The sequence below is a fragment of the Heliangelus exortis genome, chromosome 5, assembly GCF_036169615.1.
Source record: "Heliangelus exortis chromosome 5, bHelExo1.hap1, whole genome shotgun sequence".
In the NCBI taxonomy this organism is placed as follows: Eukaryota; Metazoa; Chordata; class Aves; order Apodiformes; family Trochilidae; genus Heliangelus; species Heliangelus exortis.
The window spans coordinates 36,169,102-36,187,769 of record NC_092426.1 but is presented as its reverse complement, the minus strand read 5'-3'; the positions used below and the strand labels follow the sequence as shown (position 1 = coordinate 36,187,769).

At 35.1% G+C, this 18,668-nt stretch overlaps 1 protein-coding gene across 3 annotated transcripts in view; it reads right to left on the bottom strand.

Annotated features, from left to right (window-relative positions):
* UBR1 (ubiquitin protein ligase E3 component n-recognin 1) overlaps positions 1 to 18,668 on the bottom strand; it is a 70,663-nt gene that overhangs the window by 11,520 nt on the left and 40,475 nt on the right. For all 3 annotated transcript variants that reach the window (XM_071744594.1, XM_071744592.1, XM_071744593.1), the window contains exons 25-38: positions 17,528 to 17,682; positions 16,431 to 16,530; positions 15,053 to 15,162; positions 13,043 to 13,132; positions 11,248 to 11,435; positions 9,909 to 10,114; positions 7,347 to 7,440; positions 6,948 to 7,100; positions 6,243 to 6,340; positions 5,500 to 5,593; positions 4,075 to 4,223; positions 1,652 to 1,707; positions 1,231 to 1,327; positions 266 to 333 (exon numbers count right to left, since the gene is read on the bottom strand). In XM_071744594.1, coding sequence (XP_071600695.1) covers positions 266 to 333; positions 1,231 to 1,327; positions 1,652 to 1,707; positions 4,075 to 4,223; positions 5,500 to 5,593; positions 6,243 to 6,340; positions 6,948 to 7,100; positions 7,347 to 7,440; positions 9,909 to 10,114; positions 11,248 to 11,435; positions 13,043 to 13,132; positions 15,053 to 15,162; positions 16,431 to 16,530; positions 17,528 to 17,682 — 1,658 coding nt within the window. The remainder of the gene's footprint in view (positions 1 to 265; positions 334 to 1,230; positions 1,328 to 1,651; positions 1,708 to 4,074; positions 4,224 to 5,499; positions 5,594 to 6,242; positions 6,341 to 6,947; positions 7,101 to 7,346; positions 7,441 to 9,908; positions 10,115 to 11,247; positions 11,436 to 13,042; positions 13,133 to 15,052; positions 15,163 to 16,430; positions 16,531 to 17,527; positions 17,683 to 18,668) is intronic.

Sequence of the window (18,668 nt, the reverse complement as noted above, 5' to 3'; positions counted from 1 at the left end):
GTTTGATAGTAAAAAGATGACTGAGATTGCAAGCATCACATTTACAAAGAGTGAGAGTCAGGACTTGGAAGCCAGAAACACAGCAGAACTGAGAGTAAACACTTGCATGTATCAGCCATATGCAATCATTTGCTTATAATGCAGTGCTCATGTGTAATCATTTGACTCATGCAAGTGAAAAGACAAGACAGGTCTGGCTACAGGGGAAAGCACACAAAAATCCATGCTCAAGTATTAATATAAAAAATAAAATGAACCTGCTTACCAAAACGTGGAACATATCTACTTCTAAGAGGGATGGAGTGTCCTCCACTTTAAAGGCTGGTAGAAGAACTATAAAAGAAATATATCAATCATGCATTTGGTATATATTTTCTTCTTTTGGATTGATTTGCAATGTCAGAATCTGATTTTAGAGCCTCTATCACACGTGTGTTTTCATCATAAAGGGTCCAAGTCTCTGATCTAAGGAAGCATTTAATTAACTGCATATCACTTACAGATACTGACTCTGTTTAGCTATTTCCACATGGCCAAACAGCTCACTATTTTAATGATTCTTCAAAATTCTGAAACAAAGATCTTCAACTCATTTCTCCAGCTCTAACAGAACACATACAGTGTTAAGAGTGAACTCCACAAACATCCTGAGGCACTGCAACACTAGATACCTCACTCCAAAATCCTGTACAGCAGCCAAGCACTGTGAGAAGGCAAGCCAAAGAGTGGGACTCATGAACACCACCATGCTGACCTAAACAGTAAGAAATATGCAGACCTGTGTGTCCCAAACTCTCTCTCCCCAACTCCAAAATATTTCAAACCAGGGCTGCAAGCAGCCTTTTAAAAGTACAAGAAAGATGAAGTCTCAGAATTAGAAGAATACCTATTTTGTGGCTTTATCCACCTGCTTAGGGTAGAATTTGTGTGATTTTGAACACTGGCAGAACCAGTTAAACATCCATAAATATTCCAGATCTGGTGATCTCCAAGCCTAGGTAATCTGGGATAGAGGATTTTTGGGGACTTCAGTGATACACAGCAGGGTTAACAGAATTATTGATAACCTAAGCTCAAGCATATTCCAGGACTCCAAGGCAACAGAGAAAATGAAGTTTTCATTGTTGTCAGAAGTACAACATTTCCTTATATGCTGCATTAATCCATGTGCCAGTTTGCAATTAGGAACTTTGGCAGCATGAAAGAAAGTAAATAAAAGGGCTACAATACCTCCTAGAAGACGAATCAGATGTTTCTGAATCAGGACCTGTGGTGATGTTGTTCTCTGAGCAGCTGCAAACTGCACTAGTGCTTTAAGGCCACTGTGCTAGAGCACAAGAGAAAGTGGTTGGACAGAGAAAAAAGGAAGATAGAATAGTGAAATAAAACTGTGAAAACATATCTACTTCTACAAAGACAAAACACGTAAGTGAGTTTAATATGGACTTCCATGTGTAAGTACAAACATTATTCTTTCAAAATGCTCTTTATATCATCAATTCAAATATTTTGAAAGCTATCCCTCAGCAGAGAATGATCTTGATGTCAGCAGTTTAAACATTAAGTTTTTTATAAATGTGTGTGTACTTTACATATATATGTGTATAAACTTCTTTGTTTAAAATGCATTGCATATCTTACTTGCCCATACCTGTCTATTTTGCAGAGATCCAAATAAAGGCTTGCCCTCTGTTTCCAAGAGGTTTTCTTAAAATTAAACACAGAAAAAATTAACTCACTTTGTTCTACAGGAACCAACATAACATTTCTGTTAGAATACACTTAGTCCAAAATTAATTTATTCTTAGTATATGTACTTCCTTCTGAAGTTCAACTTTATTTTGATACGGGAATTCTCTTGAAAAAAAATCTATCTTAAATAGTAGTGAATGTTTCCCAGATAAATGGTTGTAAAATTTTTTTTAAAAAAGCATTTAGTTTTCAAATCTTGCTAACTAGAGTTTAAAGGAACACTGTTTCACATTAATAGTGTTAAGTGGTCCTATTATTTGTTACCCTTGTACAACACTCAAAACCATCACACTGTGTTTACAGGGATGCTGGACACCTGTCTTACCCTCAGATTCACACTACTGCAAATGACTGTAGTTTTACAAAAATATTTTGAAAACAAAATTCCCAAGCTGCAGTACCATTTATTTTTCTTCCCTAAGCACCTTGGTTCTGAAGGGATAACAAAAGAGAAAATAAGCCAAGAAAACCAAGAAACTAAATTAGCCCAATGGAGTAAAAAAGTATCAATTAAAATGTTTTTGTGCTTTAGCCACTTTTTCAGGGATGAATTAGTATACTTCAAGATCTTGAATATTTTTTTACTGTTTTCATTGGGTTTTTTAGTTGGGAGATTCTTGATGGTTGGTTTTGGTTTTGTTTTGTTTTGTTTAAAAAAAACAAAAACCACAACAAAACAAACAAAAAAATGCCTCTAATGAAAAATGAAAGTGTTTGACCTTAGGACTTCCCCGCATCAGTTTAACACAAAATATATGGAGTTGCTGAGAAAATGTGGGAAAATGTAAATTTATATTTTTATGTGTCTACTTTAGGAAGTCATGAAATTCACATTCCTTGGGTCAGTGACACTTTGAACCTCCTCTAAAGGCTCTAATAATACAGCTAAGGCTCCCTGTTGAGGCAGGGGAACGTGCCCCTTAAAATGGTTTTTGTAGTGCACCCCATGGCTAGATTTAAAACCATCATGCTAGGAGCTAGGTAGTCAGGTTTGCTTTGCAATTTCATGGATGCCTGCTCTATTTGGAAACAGAAATCAATCCAAGGAAGAGGCAGCCTAGGATAGGTCAGACTGTCACAGTGGTTTCTCTGATTTTATAATCTCAGCCTAGTAAGGCATCTGAATTTTCTATTTCTGGCATATGCTTTTGGTGGTAGCAATTACTGCATTTAGACACTTGGTGATAAACTCATCTCTGAGTTGCTTTTTAGGTACCAAATTAAAATAATCTGCACATCATTAAGTGCATTAAAATTAATAGAGCTGGGTGGCTTCCAGTCCTCTCCCAACCCACTGGAAGACTCTGATAAAATCCAACACTAAAAAGATGCATTCAATTTTCAGTACTATTCCTGCCTTATCAGAATATTTTGATAAGATGCATTCAGTTTTCAGTACTATTCCTGCCTTATCAGAATATTCTCAAACCTCCTAAAAACCTTAACTCTTGATATTCCAGTTGGGTCAAGTCCACTATAGATTTAAGGTAGACTACACTTGTACCTCAACAGCTTCATCAAGAAAAAAATGGCATACTTTACAAATGATATTTATGGAGATGTACTTATATTCTCAATTCCTTCAGCAGGCATTACAGATTTCTCTCTTGCATCTCTCCCTGCCTGGAAACCACTAGAGATTTCTCTACAGCTTCACGTTTATTACACACAGAACTTCTTTGTGTATGAAGTAAGGAAATGAAAGGAGTGTAATTGCTAAGCAGGTACCTTATCTCCAAAAATGCAATAATTTTTATCATAATATTTTGCCTTCAAAAAAGAGATTAATACCAGACAATGTTTGGCATTTGTTTGGGTTTTTTTTCCTACCAGGTATCTGCCTTGCAATTTCACAATACAAGACTATACTTCTACAAATTTCATGATAATTCTTTGAGAATAAAGACAAAAAGAAATCAGGAGAGACTGAGTACTATTTCATATCTGTTTACATCAGTGTTGGAGATATCTCCAGGTCTGTGATTTTTTGCAGCCTGAAGATATTTATTGAAGAGACACAGTGTTATAGTTAGTAAAGTAGAACATGATCAATTCCTGCTCCCTCAGACTGCATTTGTCAGTGTTGGCATTCCACACTTTATTTTATAAAATCCCATCTATTAGAAACATCCTATTTATACTGGTTTATAAAATTATAATTCTATTATTTTATATGTAACTACATATAACATTTATACATTAGCTACATAATACTTTTATGCATAATTGCTATCATTATTTATACAACCAGACTGTATGTGATTATACAGTCAAACTGTAAGATTTTCAAGTCAGAGGAAGGAATAAACCCAAATTTATTACCTATACACTGGATGGTAAAAGCACAGGTGCTCCAGGTCATCATGGGAATCCTGTAATCAGCTTCATTTGGAGCAACTTTCAACCCAACTCGATAGATGGTGGTGGCAAAGAGAATGAGCATCTCCTTGATACTGCTTGAGTATTTGGCTCTGCAAAGGGAAGCCAAGATAAATTCAATTTGAATTATTAGTAGTGTTTATTACTTACCAGTCAATCAATCACCAACAAAGTCCAAGTTATTTATGAAAGAATTACTGATTACAAAAGCCCTTTGCTGTACAGAGATGAAAAACATTACTGGTTTCCAGTAGTAAACAAGTACCTTGACATAACAGGATCTCTTAATTGAGAGATTAAGAGCTGCCAGGCAGGCAGGAGTCTATTTCTATATACTATAAAATGTATTTTAAAAATGCAAACATATAAATCCAAGTAAAATACAATAAAAAAACCAAGTGTGACTAAGCAAGTGTAATTTAAAGTGCTGGAGTAAGAATAATTGTAAGTGTCTCATAAGGCACCAAAAATGGAAAGGATGACACTTCGAATGTTTTAAAGCATTTTTTTTGCACTTAAACTCTTTTCAGCTGACACTGGGTTAGTTTATGTAAAAGCAGGGATATGCAGAAAAGTGCCTTGGCAAAATCATGCACAATTTCAATGGCTTGTGGGTTTTTTCTACATAGAACTTTGTAATACAAATATGACATTCATATTAATTCTCAAATCTCTGCAGCCAAAACAACTGGACCAGAAAGTCTGGGGCTTAGCCATACTCACACTTAAACACCACATTATTTAAGGGCAAACAACAGAATTTTTCCCATGGAGTTCAGTTATCAACAAAGAACTGGATTCAATTTTCTGATGGCATTTTTGCAAACAGCAGATATGTAAAAGTACTCTGCCTAAGGTCAGCCAGAAGTAAAGTACCTACAGTGGGACCTAAAAAGAAGACAGCTGAGTACACTTGAAAAGTATCTGTCCATTCATTCTGTTCTAGTGGGAGAGTGCTTCTGCCCACTGGAAGAGAAACAGACAATCCCCTGTTCCTGTGACTAATCTGTATTACATTATTATATCCAAAACTATGTGAAATCTATCCCTGGAACAGACATGTAACAGGAAAATTAACACAGACAGACATTAAAGAAATTGCTAAGAAGAACAAGAAATCACCAGAATTATGGATTAGAAGATTCCAGACTCCTGGCTTTTTACCATGAACATAAGAACTATCAGACTGCATTTGACCAAGCTCTGTATAGATCTGATATTCAGTGACTGCTTAAGGAAAAGTTTAAGTAAACCCAGGATGAGATGAAAAAAATCATGTGCCTTTCCTTCAACACAAATTCTGAAGTATACTTAGGTTATTTTAGCAAGAATTAACATAATGCAGAGAGCACTTTCAGTAAGACTTACGAGGACTGAACTCCAAAACTAAGGATGGAATGGAATTCCAAAGTAGAGTTCCCTGTTCCCTTGCTGGCAAGTGCTGCAAGATTTTGTTTCTCTCCTTCCAGGGGGGGAAAAAAGAAAAAGGGGGATCCACATTAAAAAACAAAGAGGTTGTTACAGTTTTTACAGCAGTCTAACAGAAGTCTGAACATAACTGGTTTGAAAGTAACTGTAAACAGATGTCACCAGCCAGACTGTTTTAACTCTTCTCCTTAAGTAACATTTTCTCTATTCCCATAAATATGAGGATTAAAAGTAATTCTTTGCTGGTGAGGAAAAAACTTTCCTGTGGTATAAGAGTGTAAAGAACACACCGATTCTGTGTTCCTTCTGGTTTTTTAAACACTTATATATGTTTATTTTGGGCCTTTCCATTTATATTATTTCTCTTTTTTTTTTTACTACATCACAGCAGATACAAATGTTTAATTAAGTCTGCATGTTATTTGGTGGTTATCCTCTCCAAGTGTTCATAATTTTCTTCTACAGGGAAGATAAAAAGAATTTAATAGAAACTAGAAAATTGGCAAGGGCACTGTGAAATCAAGATAGCAGCTTAGAGAGGGTCAACAACTTTATCCCCAGATTTATCTGACAGTGTCTTAATTGACAGCAAAATGTACTCTAAGTTTTTTGTTGCTGTTACTTAAACATGTACTGGCATATTAAATATCCCACAGAATAGGTTCAAAATCAAGATAACAAACCTTTAGTATTTTTCACACTGTAGCCAGATATCCTGACTATGACAATCTCCAGCCACCTTGCAAGGGACAGAATTTGAGCTACAGCCTCTGCATCCTCACTGAAAACAGATAGAAAGCAGGTTTTACTTTGACACTCAAAGGATCACCTTGTCTTCAAAAGCAGAGAACAAATTTAGAACAAAACACATTGACTCAGTATTTGCAGTTTTACTGGCTTTGCAAATTCTGAGCAAAAAGTAGAAACCAAAATGTTAGACTACACAGTAGATCTAGGGGCTTTCTCATCTGATATCAGCTCCAAAAAAAGCCACAACCAGGTAGTAAAAATAGTTCTGAAAAAATAAGATCATAAAAATTAACTGCCAAAAGCAGTGCATTTGGCTGAACAGTCAGTAAGGACATATATCATCTTTTACATAGAGACATATATCATCTTTCTATGTAAAAGATTATATATGTCTCTATGTAAGACATATATACATATATACATATGTATATATAAGACATATATACATATATATACATGTCTTATACGTATAAGACATATATAATCTTTTACATAGATTAAGAAGGTCAGACCAAGTCTTCCCCTGAAAAATTTGAAGGGCCAACCAGGTCCAAAGTAATTTTGGCGCTTTTTTTTTATTTTATTTTTTTATTTATTTTTTCTTAATCAGTGAAAAGCTCTACAATCTGATAACTCACCTGTTTATTTTTTGGGTCTGCAGTGGAACAATAGGAATCACAGTATTGCACAGAGATTTGCAAAGTGGACAAAGATACTCTCCATTCTCCAAGTCAAATATCTGCTCGACGTGCAGGCGCTGTCGGAAGTTCAGCTGCATGGCTTCAAAGTACCTACAGCATCCAAAAGGAATTAGAGAGTAGAATAACTCACACCTGACATGCAAACAAATGTTCAAGTAATTAAGTGTTATTATCTAGCAAATGCCTGTCCAAGCCAGCAAACTAGTGTTTTTCTTTGATTTATAACTCTTTCACACACGTGGATGTGAAAAGAAAACCCCCAAGCACATAGATGTTTGGGAAAATAGATTAATTAAAAAAAAAAACCAAAACATTAGAGGGTTGGCACATCCTTACTTCTGCCAGCAGGCTGCATGCATCACATGGCCACAGCTTCCTGTGTGGGTCCCACAAGGTAAGTCAGGGTGCATGAAGAGGGGATCTAAAGTATCTAGAAAGACACAGAAATGAATAATATACACAGAACACAAGCCTTCAGATTTTATTTTCCCACAGTTTGCATAGTTAAATTAAAATCCCATTTGGTTAGCTCATCCAGACCAAAACTCCAGAGCCCACTCAAACTACTTCAGGCAATAAATTGGTTATTTTTTTAAGTATTTGTTTATTTTTAAATGAAAGAAAATTAAATTATTAAGGACAAGGAAGATTAGGCATTTCTCCAACTATTTTTTTCTCAAACCACTGACAGGAATATCACCAAAGTCAACTCTATCTTTTGCTGATTTTGCCTAATTCTTAATGCAAACATACTATGAGAATGTAAAGCATGTCTTTGTGCTGCATATGTACTCAAAGTGAGCATCCATTTTCCCCTTAAGGATATCTAAATAATACTGAACTGAACTAAAGCAATGCTCCAAACTTCATCTGGGGGACTGTTTGGGATTTTGAGCAGGTACACACAATTTAACAAAAAAGAAAAACAAACAAACAAAACCTACAAAATTCCTAGCACACAAATTGCCCTGAAAATACAATTCTACTTGACAGCAGCTGAAGCTGTTAAAATCAAACAGAGACTGAAACAAGAAAGTGAACCTTGGTAGAACACTCATCTGCTAGTATCTGCACTTCTGCTGTGGAAAAAAAATATTTTTCCCACTTGTATAGATCTGCAAAGACAAAAAGTTCTCAGAGGCCTAGTGCTATTTCATGCAGTAGATCAGCAGTAAGTGGGGACCATGCAGTAGAGAGTGTTATAAATAATATCTAGAAGTGGCTTTATGAACGTCATTCCCTCCTTCTCCAATTCTTTCAGAAGCTCAGCATCTCACTAGAGGAAGCTTACAAGTGTATCTGACATAGGATTTAATTTGTACTTCAGAATACCACAAAGAAATGGGAAAAAAAAAAAAAAAAAGGATGCAATTAGATGGCTTAGATAAAAATTCTATACAGATGGCTCAAAATTGCCATTATCGGTAGTTTGCTGTTAAAAATAAAAATAAATCAAACAGGACTCTGCAGAAGCCTGTCCTGGGTATAGGACTATGCAGTATTTGCTAATGATCCAGAGGAGGAAAAAAAAACCAATTTGTTAAATGAAAAAACTTGGTAAAGGTTTGCAAGCATGATAAAGAACAGGGCAACACCCTAGAGAAATAAGAAAAAAGGCTGAACTTCTTTTTATTATTCTACTTTATAGCATTCAGAAGTGCACCTGCAAACTAAGGCAGGATTAACAAACTTCAAACAGAAGTTAAAGCTATTTGCTAGGCAGCAGCATCACTAAAAAAAAAAAAAACCAAACAGGATATAGGGTTTTTTTTGCTTTATGACCATGAACGAACAACACTCTGCTATAAAACAGAAAAACATATTTGAAAACAACTAGAAATTTAAGCTGCAGGTTGTAACATCCTTACCAGCCAGAAAACATCTTGAAAGCACTCACAACCCCCAAATTTTATTATCTTTTAACACTGCATCCTTACTTCTTATACATTAGTTAGCTTGAAAAAGCAGGGTTTGAAAAAATTATATATGCAGCTTTATAATAAAATACAGGCAGATACATAACATATATTTTAAAATAAATATTTAATAGATAAAAGCTAATTAAGTTTTTATCTATCCTGAAATCTAATATTCTTAGCCTTCCTTCCTTCCTCTTAAGCAACTGATCAAAAATCTCATGTTTAATTAACTTATAAAATATTATTTATAAAATATTATTTATAAAATATTATTTATAAAATATTATTTATAAAATATTATTTATAAAATATTATTTATAAAAAACTTATAAAATATTACTTATAAAAATATTCTGGCTTGGTGGTTTTGTTTCCTATTACCAATATGCCATTATGAAACACTTCACTCTTGAGTTTGTATTATTCTCTTGTATTCATTTTTTCATTCATTAGATGATATCATATAACCCTTGCTTACACTTTGCTATTTTTTTATGTTGCTCTTTTTGCAACTTCCAAAAAAAACCCACAAAAAAACAAACAAACAAAAGACCAAAAACAAAACAAAAAAAACCAACAAAAAAAACCCAACCCAAAACCCTCCTGAAGATGCAATGCTGGCCCTTAACACTGTCCATGTGTTTCCTCTACATTGGAGAAGTTTGCTGCTGAACCTGATTAAACAGAGCTTTTAACAATCTTGGTGACCACTCCTACCAAAACTCTAAGTTTTATAAAATCAGCTTGAGAGATTAAAGCACCTTCTGATTTCCAAGGGGCAAAGAAAATTCTTCATACACTTCTTTTTTTTTTTGTTTAAATCACAGATTTTAGAACAACTTAAAAATTTTCACTTTCTTTTTAGTAAGAAAGGTAAACCATTTAACAATCTGACTGAAAGCTGCATTTAATCATGTTCAAAAGGTGTGAGTTCCAAGTACAGAACAGCTTGCACTCTGAAAGAAGAAAAGTTGCATACCCCCTGAGACATCAAGAATTCTGCTCCTGTTCTGAGTTAAGGCAGTTGATTTCTGGACACAGGCAGACAATACCATTGCAGCACTTTCCAACTTTACTTCCTGCTCCTCCTGACACAGAATACAGGTCAGAACTTCTTTCTCAGCCACAGATGGACCTCGTTTGGGACCCAAAGCAATTTTGGAGTAATCAATTGCTGAAGACATGCTGTAGGACCACGAATGACAGAAACACAGGTAGTCAGTTGGATTTTTCTAAACAAACTTATGCTTCTGAGCATCTCAAAAAGATCACACACTGCCAACACACCTGGTTTTGTACCAAAGTGTTTTACAAAAAAATGAAGAACCACCTCAGTCCTCACTAAAATGCAGTATTCCTTAAAAACAGAAAGTAGAAGTCAGCTAACATAGAATAGCACAATTAAATCGATTCTAACAGCAGGAGATTTAGGAGGCTTTATTTAGTGTAGATCAGATTAAATATATTTTAATCTGAGATGTTAAAATTGTTTCCCATTCTTGAAGAAAACAGGGAAAATTAACATCACTACTTAATTCCATGATTTGTGACACAATAAGCTTCCATGTATTTTAAAAAAATATTCCTTATTCCAGTGTTCCACAATGATTTGTAGAACATGACTTAAAGATCAAAGCACAGAGATGTGTTCTGTATTTTTTTATAAGCAGGTTTGTCTATTTTCCTGATTTGTTTTGTGCAGCCCAAATTGGACTCAACATGTGAGTTGTATTAACTATACTATATTGTTGAAGTATGCCCTGAACAGAAGCAATCCATGTGGACAAGGTTATAACTAATGTAAAGAAAACACCTTCAGCATGAAGCTACATTTTACAAACAAATGGATAGAAAGATCAGTGAATTGAACTACAAAAATCATATTTTATTCACTGCTATTTAACCTTAAATCATACTGGCTTCCAGATTATTTCCTAATTAAATACTTAAATTTTCACAGAAAGTCAACAGTTGCCAAACAGCTGTCAACTCAGCACCTTGCTAATGATATTTTTTCAAATGTTAAGTAATATAAGTATTCCCCATTCAAAGAAATAATTTTTCTTTTGTTTATCTTCTGTTGCTCTACAGAAGCAACTTCTACTTCTGTGAGTCCACTGTTCTTACAAACAAATGCTCATTTACATACAATCCTGTAACAGATTACTTATAAGTAAGTAAATATACAAGTTTGCTGACTGTGGTGACACAATCTGTCCCTGGAACATACTTTCAAAATTTTTTATGTAGCGTCATGAGCTTGTGTACCAGGTAGTGAACTCTTCCCACTGGAACTCCAGATGCCTCTTTTTTCTTACCTTTCCTCCTCCATAATAGCATCTTCTTTCCCCTGTGCTTCCAGTGTATTTTCATACAGGAGCTTGTGGGTTTCAATGAAATTCCTCTGCAGTGCAGACATCTGAGCCATGATCTTCTGACGGTGCAACCTGGCTGCTTCTGCCTTTCTCTTTCTTTCAGCTTTCTCTTTATCCTGAGTGCTCTGTGTCTTAAAAGAGAATGAAGAAAGCAAAAGGCAACAGAAAACATCAGAGAGAGAAGAGTATTTCTGCAACTACATGCATTCTAACCACTGACATGAAATTCCTTAACTGACAACATTTCAATAAAAAACAAAGTACCTGTTATCTGAAAAATGTAAAAACTAAAATCTTAAATGCTAAGTTCATTAATCTAGTCAGAAGAATGAGATTTTGAGGAGTTCACAAAAGATCACTTGTACAATCCCTTGCCCAAAGACAGGATCAATAACATATGATTCATATTAACTGGGTCTTAAGAAACTTTAGTGAGGTGAACATCCTCCTCCAGTTTTTTGTTATTCTCCCCATAAACAAAGCCCCTACTGAGCATTCATTATTTCCCTTACAGGAATTAAGGAAAATTTTATCTTGAACTATCTATGGACAACATTGCAAAGAGAGTACTTCTGCATTGCTACAACAGTATTTTATACACCCCAGGTCTGTATTTTCCCTTATTCCTCTTTATTGCAGACTGGAAAACTATTCTTCCAGTATTTCCTCATGGATCATGTTTTCAAAAAGTATAAACAAATTATTCATATGCTTTGGAAATGCAGAGTCTAGCTACATCAAAAAGTAGACCTAATTGAAAGACAGAGAACCTGATTGATCTTATTCAATTATTTAAGGTATAAATTCAACATTACACATATTGCTTCCATTCATATGCCACTATTTTTTTAGGAAACAGAACACTAACGAATTTCTCCACAAGTAGTGGAATGGTAAAAGTCTCATTTCTTGCTCACTTTTGTGCTTTCTTTCTTTACCTTACCAGGTATCATATGACATACTTCTCAAAAAAGAAAAGCAGCATATGCTGGGATAAGGTGAGAGCTGTGTAAGCAATGAGTAGCCAAGAGACTGTTTGGCAACAAGCTGTTTACAGTGTGTAAGAGCAAACTGGTCTGACTTTGCCCAGTGTTGACAGCAAATCAGATTCCTCTTTTCTATTTAACTGCCAATTTAAAAACAAACAAACAAACAAAAAACATTCATGGGACTTCAGTAATCTTTCATATCTCCCTTTCTTTGTGTCATTTGACCACTGGATTCAAAGATCCCCTTTGAGTGAAGGGGACAAAGACTGATACACAGACAGAATAATCACCTAAGCCTGATGCCCTTACACCATCAAGGCAAAGCAGATTAACCCCTTGGTAGGTCACTTAAATTACAACACATCACTTTAAGTGGATCTGTATTTCTAATTATTGCACAATGACAACATATCAGATAGTAAAGTCATAAAGGTAAGAAGAGAAGAGAAACTATCACAAATAACTACTTCACCCATGTCAGTTGCTTCACTTAACATGGAAGTACAAACTAAACCACAATAGCTGCTCATAATTCCCTGAAACATCCTTAGCATAAATTTCATTTATTAAATTAAAATTTATTTAAAATATCAGACTTGGAACCTAAATCCTACTTGTAGGCAATATATAATAATTAATATTTTTAAAGTTATCATCTCAGGTAACAATAAATTTACCCATCTTTTTGAAAACAGCTGTTCAAAACATTAAATACAAGGCTTCCACTGGTCTTTAAAAATTATTATTACCTCATCACATTTTGTAGTTTCTGAGCCTGATGTTGCTGCTACAGAGGTCAAGCTAGATTTTTCTCGCAATCTTTTCACTGTGTCAAACATCTAGGAATAGAGATGTAGATGTTAAAATAAAGAAGCAACATGGTTCATTAGAACACAGACAAGATTAAAGCTCTTGATTATTTAGTTTCATGTTGTTTTCAGCTTTTCAAATGCACAAAACCAACTCCTAAATGCTAAAAACATCTGAGACCGTATGTGCACTCCTGTAGCACTGCTGTGTCTGTATCCTAAATGTGACAAGCACTGCTCAATATGAAGGAAAAGTCTTCCAAATTTTTCAGTCTTCTAGCAGTGATACTGTTAAGCATCTGCACAATCTGCAGAATGGACAGAGACTGCTACCTTAGACTTTAGCAGATGAGATGTGGGGTCACCCCATGGAAATAGTCACAAAAATAATTTAAAAACCTATATATCTGGAACAGAAAGCTTTCCAGCATACATCCAAAAAGTTAAAACTTCAATTTTCATTCACTACCTTCTCAAGCTATCTTTAATAAGCATCTTGAAGCTTTGATAATATGTACTATTATATATTTACTATGCATACCATTAAAAAGTTAAAAAGTATAAAAAAGTGTTTTAAAAGGACATTTTTACTTTCAACCTTAGAATTTTAGAATAATGGCTTTTCAAAAAAAAAACAATCTTTCAAACCTGCCTCCCTAATGTACCAGCATACTCCAATTTTAGTAGCTGAGGGTAATTCTGGATCCCTACTATGGATTCTTACCCTCTTTTCCAAGAGCACTCTCTTCTATGTTTGCCACCTAAACCAAGAAGCCCAAAATGGAAGAGGGCAGCAGTGCTCCTGCCAAGCAGAAGCAGCAGCCTCTTACTTTAGAGAAGGTGTCACAGCTCTAGAAGTTTTCCCCATCTCTTAGTGGGTAATGGCAGGGAGTTGGGTGGACAAATACCACAGGTCAAATGTACAACAGGGCCATCAGTCAGATCTGTGTGACTCAAGTCTTACTACAAGCAGCCCATAAAATGCTTTCCCATTTAATAAACTACTTAGCACTTGCTGTTACTTTGCAACAGAAACAGGAGGTATAAATTTCATGTATAAAAATGTCATTACTGGAATGAGTTACCTAAGAAAAAATTAACCCAATACTTGAAAGTAGCAATTGCAAGCACAATGACCTGTAAGTGTCAGTGCAGTACTTGGGAAACTCTCTCATTTGGGGAGAAAAATTGTTCCAGCAGATTAACTCTCAAGAAATCACTGCGTGTGTAAACACTGGGTTATATGTAACCATAACATCTTTCATAAAAGCTTCCTAAGTTAATGAATCATAGAATCATAGAATCCTAGAGGTTGGAAGGGACCTCGAAAGATCATCTAGTCCAACCCCCCCTGCCAGAGCAGGGCCCCCTAGAGTACATCCCCTAGGAACGTGTCCAGGGGGGTTTTGAATGTCTCCAGTGAAGGAGACTCCACAACCCCCCTGGGCAGCCTGTTCCAGGGCTCTGTCACCCTTACAGTAAAAAAATTTTTTCTGATATTCAACTTGAACCTCCTATGCTCCAATTTACACCCATTACCCCTTGTCCTATCACTGGTCACCACTGAGAAAAGCCTAACTCCATCTCCCTGACACTCACCCCTTACATATTTGAAAACATTGATGAGGTCACCCCTCAGTCTCCTTTTCTCCAAACTAAAGAGACCCAGCTCCCTCAGCCTTTCCTCATAAGGGAGATGTTCCACTCCCTTAATCATCTCAGTAGCTCTGCGCTGGACTCTTTCAAGCACTTCCCTGTCCTTCTTGAACTGAGGGGCCCAGAACTGGACACAATACTCCAGGTGTGGCCTCACCAATGCAGAATAGAGGGGGAGGAGAACCTCTCTTGACCTACTAACCACACCCTTTCTAATGCACTCCAGGATGCCATTGGCCTTCTTGGCCACAAGGGCACATGAAATCACACCATACTCATCTCCCTCTTGTATACCTGCAGTATCCAATTGACTGTGTCCTTCTGTGCCTCTAACTGAGGAACTCTCTTTAATTTTTCCAGAAGCATTAACACGTTCACAGCATTCAAGGCTGAGCTTCCCATTCCTTTACAAAGAGAGAAAAGTAGATAAGCAGGGGAGGGAAACTCAGGGGAAAACCCCTCAATGTTTCAATGTATTTACAACCATGTATATGCCTTAAAATATTGCTAATCCTGTAACACACATACATGAACACAACCTGTGTAATTACTTACCTGTTGCAATTTTAACTGTTTATTCCAGTTAAATGTAGTATAATCTTTCCCCCTTGCACATCTACAGTTCTTGCTACTTCCAGAAATACAAACAAAACAAGAACTGCCTTTCACTTCAAGGAGTAACAGTAAAGATCTTACAGATTATGTGAGTTTGCTAACAGACAGCTGAGTGTGCACAAGTTTATTTCCATCACAACTGTTACAATGATAGTAATTATTTGCTTCCTCACACCTTGGTAGCAGTTCATGATGCTCTAGGCCATTCTCTAACACAAGCATGCTTTAAAATTGAGATAATTCTCTTCAATTTAATTTCTTTAGCAACACTTTCAATTTTAAACTAATTTGTGCCTTTTTAGAAGTGAGACAAATACATTACAATGTAGTTATTTTTTTTTTAAATTATCTCTCAGGGAGGGTTATCTTACAAAAGTACTGATTGTTTTTGCATCCCTTATGAATAAATGGGGTTTTGGCTTTTCTAGTTATGCAAAAGTAAAGATGACAAGGAATTCTCTTACATCTCAACTGTAATTAATTTTAGTGTATTCCTGTAGTTATTATGAAGTTTTTTAAACAGAAATATATTCAGTGGGATAAAAATGCTTCTCCGTTTTATCAAGATGAATATAATAATAAATACATTTTTCAACAAGAAAAACTTAAAACCATAAAAGACATGAAATTGGAGTTTTTCGGTGACACCACTTTGCACATTAGAAAAAAAAATAATTCAGTTCAGCACCTCTATGTATTTACTTATTTAAATGGTATTTTAAAAACATGTAGATGTGTAGTTTCCACTTCAATCATGTTCCTGCAGAGGAAGAGCCATTTTTTCAATTATCAAACACTAGTACTAGTTTTGCATTTCTTTCTCAGGAAGAAAAGAACATCTCCTTTTGAATACACCTGGCAACTAAGAACAATAAAAACTAGTCCTGGTTTCTGGATTATTAACAAAAAAACCAATATTTATTTTTAGCAGATTTTAATTCTATAGCAAAAAAGTAACTAACTAAAATCACCAAATACTTTCTTGTAGTTTATTTTTGTTCATACAAAACCAAGTTAGCATAATCTATTCTCCCCTTGTAAGGGAAGTGAAACATACGTGTTGCTTTGTGATAAAAATCAAAGGTTACTTCTTCTTCTGGGGCCTTCTGCAACTGCTGCTTCTCTTCTAGTAACCCTAAAGAAAGGAGATGAAGTACCTAAAAAAAGAGAAAAATTGTAAATCATTTACTGTTAAGAGGTCTGGAAAAGGATATAAAATATGCTTGATATAGCTCTGCACTAGATGCTGATTATATCCATAGTAAAACACAGAAATGAGAAAATGTGCAAAGATCATTCATGGAAAATAATCATGCACAATATAATTTTCCTGAATATTACTGGCACTGTAATTAATAAACTTGCACACACTTTACATTAGTAACATATGAATCTTTTAATTTTGCTGATACAGATCTATGAAATATTTGGTTAATTCCATAATTCAAAGATTACCAGGTAAAGAAATACAATAAAATAATCTATGCAATCTAATTAACAAAACTGATTAATTCAATCACTCCATACATTCAGGTCCTTATCCTTAAATACCTTACAAAAACCCAAATGAACAACCAAAACCAAACCAAACCAAAAAAACACCTTAAAAAAAAAAAAACTAACAAAAAAACCCTAAAGAAACAACTTAAACAACATAAGTAATTCATTTTTTAAAAAGCATATAAGGACAATGTGGTAATATGAAATGTTTGGATACTTAAATTACATAATTTTATTTTACCAGAGGCCCCAAAAGACATTTACATATTTGCACCTTACAAGATGAGGCAACTCCAATTTCTTCTAAGATGATTAATGGATTACTTATTTGCACATGAAGGTTCAAGAAGAAGATCAAGTAAGGCAAATTACATACTGAAACAGTTTCAGTGATGAGGCAACACACAGGGGAAAGCAAAATAGACAACTGAAGAATATTCCTGATTTAAATTTATGATGTTTCACACTTTTATTTCACAGTGGAGATAAATAATTCAAAAGTATGTCTTTGCCAGTAAGATTGGCACGTTTGGGACAAAAAGCCAATTCTTATCATTCAAAGCTGAAGTTTAGCTTTACACATTTTGATAATATAATAAGCAGTTAACATGCTCAACACAGGAATGACTACAGGAAGACCATAGCTAACCATACCATTTGGATCATAGCTTCAGTCCACAAGTGGGTTTCCAGTTCCACTGCCCTCTGAAGAATGGTCCTAAGTATGTGCATCATAACATCACAGTTCAGAATCCTCACCACGTTGCTGAATGCAGGACTGAAGTCTGGAGGAGGAGGTGGTGGCAATGCTAGAAGACAGACATGCAGACACACACTAACAAACTGGCATCTCATCAAATGCTGCTGGAGAAGAGTAGAGAACAAAACCATACCAATTCCAGCAAAGGAACAACTGGACTTTTAAATTAATAAAACAGTCCTCAAACAGAAATGTTCACCTAAGTCAGCTTTTATCTTTAGCAAAACTAAGTTACCATACAAAAAACCTGAAAACCAAGCTAAAAAAATCAAAAGTACTTTGTTGTAAGTGCAAATCTTGAATACTTTGGATTGCATTATTGCAAATTACAAAATTATTTGTATCACTAACAAACACAGTGCTTAGATTTTGTATAAGATACATGATTTTGAAGCAGTTAAAAAAGAGAAAATAGTGGATCTTCCAGAATGTGTCTCACATTACAGTGGCCAAAGCATAATATGGCTGGAGCTCTAAATTCTTCCTGCTACTGGGGTCTTCAGATCATTTCTAGTTATGTACATTTTCTGAGCTAATGCTGAAAGTGTGTGATGTGATGTTGCACCCAGATGCTACCTGGAATCTTGGCATCTACCAATAGCAGCTCAATGCTGCAGCCACCCCCTATCCAGAAGCATTGATTTGTCTTCTTTTGGTACCTGGATGCCTGCATTCAGAAACTGTCTGTAAGTGCACTGTCTCTGTAACCACCTATCTATTGACAATTTAGAATGAAAGAATTGTAAGAAGTTACTGATAAAGATAACACAACCACATAAAAGCCAATGGGTGAAGTATCTGCAACAAAATGGGTGGTGTCAAGGGAACAGACAAAGTAAACAGTTACCTTTATATTTTGTAACTGTGTTGCGTGATTACATGAATGTGAGTGATTGACAATTCCATCTAAATATCTCCATTATAAAGTGTTCCACAAAATAAGCATCCCTGCTAACAATTTAAATTGATGAAGTGAACATGGGAAAAAACATAAGGTTGAAAATCTTTCAAGTGTATAAAATAAACAGTGGAGGA